This window comes from Drosophila santomea, chromosome 3L (assembly GCF_016746245.2).
Source record: "Drosophila santomea strain STO CAGO 1482 chromosome 3L, Prin_Dsan_1.1, whole genome shotgun sequence".
NCBI lineage: Eukaryota > Metazoa > Arthropoda > Insecta > Diptera > Drosophilidae > Drosophila > Drosophila santomea.
In genome coordinates, this window is record NC_053018.2 from 12551524 (window position 1) to 12561468 (window position 9945).

A 9945-nucleotide genomic window follows, 5' to 3' on the forward strand; every position below is an offset into this window, starting at 1 on the left:
GCCAGTAACATCCGCACATCTCCTGGGGCTTTTTGGCCAAATTGAATTGCGGTGTTCGGTTTGCGTTGGTATTTCCAGATCGTATGGCCGTGAATTATGGGTTCCTTTGGGAGAGCGTCGTTTACAAAGGGAAAAGTACGTTTCAGATGGAGGCTTCCTTGAAGGTTTTGCATCGGAAATCAACAGAAACTAAGTGCAACTCAGGAAATTATAAGATATGGTCATGAGTTTGGATGGGGATATGGGTTTTAGTGTCTTAATTTAATCACCATATGCACTTGTGCTGTTGAACATGAACTCATATTTATTTTAATTTTCACAATCATTTACAATAGTCCTCTCAAAATAATGAGTTAATATTTACAAAACAATAGTTACAATTTACAATAGTTAGATTTACCCTGTTTTTGGCTGATTTCTTTTTTACACAATTAGAGAATTGATTTTTGCGTTGCTTTGCCGAGGAAACAAAATGAAAAACTGGAAAACGAGTTTAATTAAATTTACAATGTTGCCCTGCCAATGGGAGAAACTCATTCAAAGTCATATGTACATATTTATATCCAATTAAGCAGTCATTTAAGCTGAAATTGTAAGTGACTCTGATTGCTCCCTGATTATAATTGTATTTATTGTAGCTTATATCAGATTACACGTAGCGAATTCGCAACATTTGTAATTTGCAGAAGTTAAACCTATACTCACAACCAGATTTAATTGCAATTTATAAGTTTTATGGGACGTATGTATCGTGTTAACATTTATACTTTTTTCGTTGAAGTCAAGTGTAAGAACATTTAGAGAACATGCAAGTGACCACGAGTTTCTCGCAGTGCAGGGCAACCATTTCGTACGGACTAGCACTAATCCTACGCTACTTCTAAGCACACCCAATGTGTTTGAAGACTTAACTCTCGATTAGCATTATCTAAGCACATGTTGCACGCCCCGGTGATCTGATCATCGACGCCTCTCCACCTGGATCGCATCCACCTGGACCGCATCCATCCTCTGGCAGCACCCTCACTGCACTGGAAGCTCTTGAAGTTCTAGCTGCCGTCGCAGCAGCTCCCTGCTCAGGCAATGGCAGCAGGAGCAGGCGTCCTCCGTCGCCATATCCGCATCCGCATCCGTATACTCATACGCTGCTGCTGCTGCTGCAGCTGGTGTGTCCGGTGCATCCACCGCCACCGCCGCCGCTACCGCCATCGCCAGCTGCTCTCACACGCTCGACACCCGCTCATTGTTGTCCAGCAGGCCGCTGGCCACGCTCACGCCCACGCCCACTCCGCCCCGCTGGCTGTCGTAGCTGAGGACCAGCGTCGAGGGCTTCTCGTGCAGCAGGAGGCGCTGCTGGTGCTCCTGCTCCCGCAGGCAGCTGGGATGCCGGGCCAGCAGAGCCGAGCCCTTGCGCAACAGCTGCGGCGTGGCACCGCTCGAGACGGAGCCACCGGGCTGGGTGCCATTGCCGGGACCCACGTGCAGCAGACCCACCTGCTCCTTGAAGGGAGCAGCACCGGATCCGGCGGCGCCGTTGCTGGAGCTGCGGTAGTAGCTCTGCTGGCGGAAGGCGCGCATCTGGCGGGAACTGCCACCTGTGCCGTCCACCTGCGTCACCGCCGTCAGCATGGATGGAGTGCGCTGCGAGTCGCCCCTGCGGATGAAAAGTGGGTGGGGGACGATGGACGATGCGGTGCGGTGATAAAAAACCAGACGGAAAAGAATTTATCAGTTTATTGCCAATCAGTTTGTACGAGCATGTGTGTTTGTACTTTTTGCGTTATCAAAACAATCATAGGAGTGTGAACAAATCATAAAAGTCTAAGCCATGGATAGTTCGTAGTACTAAATCATATATAAATACGGTAAATTATACAAACTAGCGATGAAGCAATGTGACGATTTTAAATTCATCAAGAATTTTCCCTGTTAAAATATTGATTGCAACATGACACCTTTTAAACTTTTTAGTTAAGCAATACATAAATTGAAAGAAGTACCCAATTAAACAAATCATGTATTATTATTAAGCATAGTCTTTTAAAAGAAATCTCTCTACACTCTTATGCCATTTAACATTACGTTACAAAATCATTTATTTCTAAATGTAAAGCATTTCCAAAGATAGAAAATCTGTGATCAGAAAAGCAGCACTTCAAACATCTAAGGCTTGCTTGGCTGCCCTACAAGTGTACTGCTTGAGTGAAAAGCAACTATTTTGATTACGATAAAAGTGCAAAAACAAGTACGAAATTTTGTTGTTAATAGAATTTATTTCCTCAAAGCCACCGCCACTCACCTGTTCAAGCTGTAGGCGTTGTTGTTGCCGCCCCCGCCGCTGGACTTGCCTCCTTTGCCAGGACACAGGTGGAAGGCACCGTAGATGAGTGGGTTGACCAGGCTGTTGGACATTCCGAAGAAGAAGATGGCATCCTGCAGATCGTCGCCCAGCTGCAAGCAATCCGTGAAATTCAAATTAATTCCCCTTTCCGTACCCGTACCCGACCCCTTACCCCCCTCACTTAATGTTCATTGCGGTCGGAATGGGATTGAGCTCAAGTTACCTCCGGATAACCTGCGCTAAGAAGCTGGCTTTCATGGGTCAGCCGAAATTAATTAGTTTGCACACCGGCTTGGCTGCGATTTCCGTAGCGAGTGCTCAGGAATGCGTAGGAGTTTCGGCGGAAATGCCATCATTCATTTGTGCATTCAAATAATCAATTTCTGTTCGAATTAGTTTGCATAGGCAGCGGATTTGAATTTCAGGGAAACAGGCTGACAATAATCGAATTTACGTATTTTTCACATTTTCAAATAGCTGCAGTAGAGTTATTAATCTTTAATCTAAGCTATCATGGCAAATTGAAAAACTTTCCCAACAAAGAATACTTCCTAATCATTCGCTTTCCCACACTGTGCAGGATACTCTGTTTGTACTAGGATACCCTATTCGGCTTCCTTCCGCGATTCCCTCTCCCGGAGGCCGTAATCCTGCAGCTCGGCCAGCTTTTACGGGCAATCTCTGGCAAGTCATCAAAGTTGGGTGCGCCGTGTCCGTTGGCGCCGTTAAGGAAAAATGCCGAGCGGCCGTAACGATTAATTAAAAATTGAGCATAAGAAATCATTTTTATGTGCGTTGGCAGCCGTTGAAAAGCGGAAAAGGCTGGCAAAATCTGGAAAAAGCTGGAAAAGAGTATGGCCTTGCCATCTGCGACTAGGTCGTGTCGTATTCTTGTTTTTATACAACTACGACAGCAAATCCTACATAAATATTGTAGGGAACAGCACAAAGGATTCACCACAACCATTCGGTGCAAACTGACAAATCGACTGCTGACTGATTCGTCCTTTGGTCCTTCAGCTCATCTGCTTGTCATTCAGCTCGCCGGAAATTCAATGGGGGGAGGTGGATAGTCGAAACTCACTCTTTTGTCCGGATTGAGGAACATGAACATAATCATCATGACGTAGTAGGGCGTCCAGCAGATGAGGAACGCTATGATGATCACCACGGAAATGCGGAGCGACTTCATCTTGGCCTTGTGTATCAGCCGCTGGCGATTCGTCTGCGTGGGCAACTTGGCCGTCGAATAGTTGGCCAGCTTGGATCCTTGGAACATCTTTTCGCTGCCTGCTCGATGGTCAGAAATTAGTAGGGGAATGCAAACTCTTTCCTCCTCGGTTGGCTGAAAACTCACTGGAAATGGTGCGAAAGGTGGACATGTAGGTGCCGAACAGGATGCACAGTGGCAGCAGAAAGGTGAAGACTAGTGTGAAGGTGGCGTACATCTGCTCCTGCCAATCCGCCGTGTAGAATCCGTGGGTGACGCACTGGTAGAACTCCTCCACGAAGGGTCCACGCGCCACGCGGAAGATGAAGAACTGGAAAGTAGAAAGTATAATGTTGATTATTGCACAGAATAGCACATGAATCGAATTTGAAGGTGATGAAAGTGATGCTAATCTCGTATCTTTGTTAGGTTATGCAAATAAGAAAGCCATTTAATTAGGTTTTGATCGGATACCCGTCTATGTCCTGGTTGCACCAAGGATATGTTCTCATGGAAATCCACATGCGGCCCATGGTAACAAACTGCTGACTCAGAACGAGTTTGCTTTGATCTAGTGCCCATTGTGGGCGGAATCGGCTTGGTTATGGGTGAAAAGTGCTTTTGGTCGGGTTTCTTGTTGGGCTTGAATTATTCCCTAATTGATGGAACATTTTTGGGCAATGTATTCCGTTTGCCGAAGCATATTCCATTGTTGAAGCCTTGAACTGTGCGCTCAGTGTAGCAGAACAACCCGTAAAAAGGTGGAAATTCTCGAGCCAGAGAAAGCTGCTCGGTGGAAAATGTCTGGCCAGAGCTGATAAAGGAAATGTAGCGTCTTATATTCGCCAAGGATGGATGTGTCTGCGCATAACTAATACGATAAAACACTCCTTATTTGCGCTTTTTATGGGTTTTGTGTCGGCCGCCGTGTCAACAGCTGACCCAAATGGGGAAAATGGGAAAACTTTCCGCGCTCAACCAAATCGCGTAGTAAAACTACACAAATCCCCCGAGGAAGTAACGAGAAGCGGATAATCTAATAAGTATAATGGCTGATTTTTATTAATTTCGCACATTTATAACTTCCAAGCCATTGCCATTGTCATTGCCTTCCACCGAAGTATATTGCCTGTGTTATATGTTTAGTATTATTGATATTAAAATAAAGCAAATATAAATAAGAATAATTGTGGTCCCCATAAATTATTTAAAAAAGGTTTTCTAAATTGGAATGGCTGGGAGCCAAGCTAAACTTATTTCTAACACAAACTTCTCAAGTGTTTTTTCACTATTTCCATGTTTCCATTCATTAAAAATGTGCCGAAAGTTGAAAGGCACTTCATCGCAAAAACTATTCCACACACAATGCCCTCAGCACTATTAGTGCACAATTTGTAACACAAGATGCAACGAAAAACTTTAGACAAAAACTTTCGAAAGTAAAATATAACAAGAGCGATTTATGGTGGTTAAAAAACTTCAAGAACTTCAAGAAAAACTTCTAACCAAATTGCACTGCTCAAGTAGTTCGCAATTTTCACACGTCTGCCAGGTGTCTTGAATTTTATAAAATATTCAGATAGTTTAAATATATGTGGTTGTTTAAATATTTAGCCTAGAAAAAGACTTAAAGTCCAGTTAAATTAGTTATCTAAATATATAGCAGGCTAATAGAAACAATTAACTAGGATTTTTCGAACTTGTTGACAGAACCTGAACATTTGTCACCTAAAAAAAGTAATTATTTAAATTAAAATATTAAATGCATTAAATTTTATACAGCAATTCATCCTTGTTTATAAATTTTAATTTTGTTGATATTTTTAGACGAAACCAGAAATATTCGAAATTTAAGGACCCGTATCGATGTTTGAAGGACTTTTGAAATATTGACTCGTTCCCGTCAATTGGTAAACAATTCTACGAAATTCTAATTATGTAACCCAAGGCTGCTGAAATTAAATTCACAATAATAATATTCCGCGGGGAACCTGTGGATAACCTTGTGTTTGACTTTATTATGTCGCCTGTTCCCATTGAACCGAATTGTTGGGCGCACACTGGAATTGTCGGTGGTACTTTGTTTTTTCCCTCTTTTTTCTTTTATTTTTGTGGAAACAGGAGGTGGGAGTTGGGAGTTGGGGGTCGATAGACGTGAAGCCAAGTAAATGCTGTTGAAAACATTTGTTGTTTATTGGCAGTCGAAGTGAATTTTCATTTCGCTCCTTTATTTGAAACCGACGAGTTCAGCGGTGCGTCTCATATTGGATTCGATGTGGCTCCTTGCCAACAACACATGTGCTGCTTGGTTCGTTGGTTCATCGGATCATTGGTTGGTTGTTTGTTGCACGAACGTGTGACATGGGAAAAGTTGTCCGGAAAATTGTTTGAGATGATTCCCGCCGCACTTCCGGCTGGGATACTTCGAACTTCGAACGTCACGTCTGTAAGCGGCATAAATTTTATGTCGCATGTTCGAGTAAAAGCGAAATGAAGAAAGTTTCTCGCCACATCAAAAAGTGGACTATAAAAATTGGCATAATAATTGCCAAGTTTCTTTTAATTGGGTGACAGTGGCTTCCGAATTATGTGGCCATGTTGGTGGCCATCCGTAAATGGATTTCGCCATATCATCATAATTTGTGACATTCGTCATCAAATATTTACACCCCAAGCTAAGTCTCGTTCTATTTTGGAATTCGAAACCAATACATTATGACCTTTTTATTATGGTTCGTCTGGAGGAAAAGTCGGCGTCGTTGAGCTCAAATGCTTGCTAACAGAACTGCCAAATTTTCCACTTGACATGGAGTGGAAAGAAAAAAACATGAAAATCTAATTAAGCTCCGCACATTTTTTGCGGCATTTAAACAAGTCAGATGGTTTAACAAAATGGCTCGCACATCGAGGAAACCCACACACAATTCGCCCGAAAGTGAGCAAATATAATCTCGCCTCGATTTTTGCGTTAGTTCTGTAATTATTGTTCCATGCAATACATTATTCAGATAAGAGGAATGGCGTCGCTTTGCTTAGCTCTCTAATTAAATGGGCTACATTCTAGCATACATTTGCGGGCGAGCTGGGGAAAATGTGCTAGTTGCATAGCTTGAGAGCGTAGGACACACAATCCACTTGCGTGGAAACTTGCCGTTGCTGCTTTTTCATCTATTTTTGGGACGAGTGGGTGATGAATTTGGATATCCAGCAGCTGTGTCCTTTGGCTACCACTTGTATCTATGGCTAACCTGGTTCTACGAACGAGATTAATGCCCTGGGTCACAATAAGAGCAGTGGCAAGTGTGCAGTCACTTTTCAATCAAACTATGTTAGTACCCCTTGCCCACCTGGCCGCTTGGCAACTTTGAAGTGGGCTCTTCGTGCTAATTACCTACCTTAGTGACAGCCTGAAGTGGAGTGCGCAGGAATTTCCACTTCTAGGAAGAACAGGAGCAGCAGCTAAAGCTAAACTGAGTTATGGAGGTGAAGCGCCTCCCTCACCCGAGGCCATAAATCAGGGACAGGCGAATCAACTAGGAGGAAATCAAGATGTGGAGACACGCGGCATATATTACACGGCCAGGGTGCCGGAAATCTGGAGCCAAGTTGTAGAACAAAGCGAGTGACTGCCATTAATGCAGTCCCATTCAAGCTTATCCGGCAGCTGAATGCCCGGGAAAAAGGGAATATATCACCCAGTGCCTATCTGCGCACAAAGCACCGAAATCGGGAATATGAATAATGTCTGTCGTCAGGCAGACACACACTTGTTCGGACCTTTTTTTTTGTGTCGCCCCCAAACCGAAAACCGAAATCCGACAGGCGAAAGGAAATACGAAAAGAAATAAACCCTTTGTTGGTCGGACGACCGGAATTCGATTGGGTGTCCCATCCACCCATCTGTTCCTCCTGCCATCCGCACATCTGCCCATCCCTACGCCCATCGGCACGCGTGTGTGGGCGTGGCAGCGGCCTAAAGCCACATTTAGTGTACACTTATTGTGCGAGAGGCAATCATTTTTAATGTCTGCACACATTCTGGCGCCTACTCAAGACTATTTGCACTGTGCCACGGGGCGTATACGTGTTATAAAGCAAACATATTACTTCAACTTCATCAGCGCGAGCGTACGGATAAACTGAAGTGGCTGAAGTGACTGGAGGGGCAGGAGGATGAGTCCCGGCTTTAACTTGGCCTAATGGAACGCCATTCCAAAAGAAAGTGGATTATTTTCATAAGCGCGTCTTCTTCGCACTTCTTCGGCGAAAAAAGTGACTTTTCGCAGCTGCAGACGCTTGAATTCTGCCCAAGGGCAAAACCATTTTAAATAAAATAATATTTTTGCAGGTCATGCATTTACATGCTAATTTGAAAACTCAGAAATAGCTGTGCCCTTGAGGTTTACGTCTAAAAAAAAATTTGTCGAAAGGGTACATAAATAAGAGGAGCTCTTAAAGCCTGTTCTGATTTACCAATTATAAGATGCCTTTAACTTCAATTCATAGACGTATTTTCGCTCAGTGTCTCATCACTTACCTGTGGCAAACTGAGCACCAGCGACAGAATGTAAGTACCGCCCAGCAGTCTGTGACACCGCTTGGCCATGTTGAGCGACTTCATCGGGTACTTGACCGCTATCCAGCGGTCCACGCCGATGAGCACCAGGACATAGGTGCTCAGGTAGAGGCTGAACATCTGGAAGAGCTTCACCAGCTTGCAGGTGAGCTCGTTGGCCAGCCACTGGACGGTGTAGCACCAAGCCGCCTCTCCGATGATGCAGAACCAGGTGACCAGCACATCGGCAATGGACAGATGGAACATCAGCGAGTAAATGGCACTCCACGTGTGCCGGGAGTTTCTACGTGAAATGCGGGTTTTGTAGATATTCCAGATGGTCAGCAGGTTGCCCAGCAGCGAGAAGAGTGCCATCACCGCCAGCACATACACCTTCAGCAGTCCGGATCGCGATAGTTGGGGGGCGTGGTCCATCACGTGCTCGGGCACCTGCTCCGCCATCGGTGGCGCTTCATGGCGACTATTGGTGTGCGCCAGCGAGGAGCTATTCGCAATTGCATAGGCGGGCAGGGGCGTGGTGCTCACGCTCAGATTCGATATATCCGTGGCCATGCCCACACCCACGCCCACGCCCACACCTACGCCCACGTCGAGCATATTGAGCGTATAGTTGACGATTTCTGGAGCGGCACCAGCCACCAGTCGCGTGAAGTTGGCCAGTGTGGACCAATTGCTGACCACCTCGCTCTCCTCCTCCAAATCCGTCGAGGCATTCGGGATACTGGGCAGGCGATCAAAGGAGCCCCACTCGTCCTCCATGTTGTCTATATGTTGGCTTAAATGATTTATTTAATGGGACTGGACGGTGGCTTGGGGCTCTGGGGAATTCAACATCCTAAATTGGTTACTTAAGGAATGACCTGCGGTTCCGCTTTCCATTCATGTATCACCAACATTGCACCATCTAGATAGCTTCGGCTGGATAAATAAACTGCAAATAGAAAAGAAATCATAGACCAGAGTAAGGTGATTTTCTTATTTTTTGTGGAGAAAAGTGTAATTAAATGTAAGAGCTACCTAAGCTAGAAAGCATCTGGTGTTCTTAGATAAAACCTTGTACACACCGAAGGACCTGAAGTCATATCAAATATGTATTAATCGCAACTTTCTCTGAAAACCTGTTCTCTTTTCTTACCTAAAGCAAATGTGTGTTTTCTGGGTTCAACAGAAAAATGCTCAATGCTCAAATGCTAATTAAATTTAGATTTACATCAGGCGGTGCTATGTGCAATCATTTTACACAAAAGCTCAACCTTCAACCCATATAAAATGTGCACCCATGTAGCTGAAGTCTTTCACTCAGCTGTCTCGTTTATTTGATTGTTTTTAATGGAAATTCCTTTGCCTAGGTGCAGTGCAGCAAAACAATTGGGCACGTCACTTTGAAATGCGAATGGCCAATGGAATTGCTATGAAATCCTTTGCAAAATCTATTATAACATCCAATTAAGATGCACACATTCGCAGAGGCGCATATGCAAGCTGGGAAATTGAACATAAATAACAATTAGCATTACATTGTTTCTAGAAAGGTGTTGCACTTCTACTTGCTCCAAAAGTTTCCGACATGATTGGAGTTTTGTAAGGAAATACGTTACACTGGAAGGCAAAACACTAGTCTTTTGGGCCAAGAGGCACTCAAGTTAATCGCACTGAAGTCGGATGACTTTGAATTGCGGCAGTATAATGACGCCATCGGTAGCCAATTCGCTGACCTGAGCTCAGTTGCAATTACCCGGCAGCAATTATTCGCCTTGAGTATTGAGTATTTGCGATTAAGTGCAGCTAACGCGGAAAAGCTGCCCCTTTCCCACCACC

The 9945-nt window shown here is 44.4% G+C and overlaps 1 protein-coding gene across 1 annotated transcript; it reads right to left on the reverse strand.

The window, feature by feature from the left end:
* Window positions 1-265: 265 nt before the first annotated feature.
* LOC120449188 (gonadotropin-releasing hormone receptor) lies at window positions 266-9054 on the reverse strand. Its single transcript, XM_039631540.2, has 5 exons — window positions 8089-9054; window positions 3699-3882; window positions 3426-3631; window positions 2300-2451; window positions 266-1654 (listed from the first exon to the last, which is right to left on the reverse strand). Exons 1-5 carry the CDS (start codon window positions 8884-8886, stop codon window positions 1222-1224), a joined length of 1773 nt encoding a protein of 590 aa, XP_039487474.1. The 5' UTR covers window positions 8887-9054; the 3' UTR covers window positions 266-1221.
* Between the last annotated feature and the right edge of the window lie 891 nt (window positions 9055-9945).

Excerpts from the sequence above, each read along its gene's own strand:
- LOC120449188 (XM_039631540.2), bottom strand. The coding sequence starts at position 8,886 with ATGGAGGACGAGTGGGGCTCCTTTGATCGCCTGCCCAGTATCCCGAAT. Across the intron at positions 3,632-3,698 it reads CACCTTTCGCACCATTTCCA|GCAGCGAAAAGATGTTCCAA; the intron begins GTGAGTTTTCAG and ends ACCATCGAGCAG. Across the intron at positions 1,655-2,299 it reads AACGCCTACAGCTTGAACAG|GGGCGACTCGCAGCGCACTC; the intron begins GTGAGTGGCGGT and ends TTTCATCCGCAG.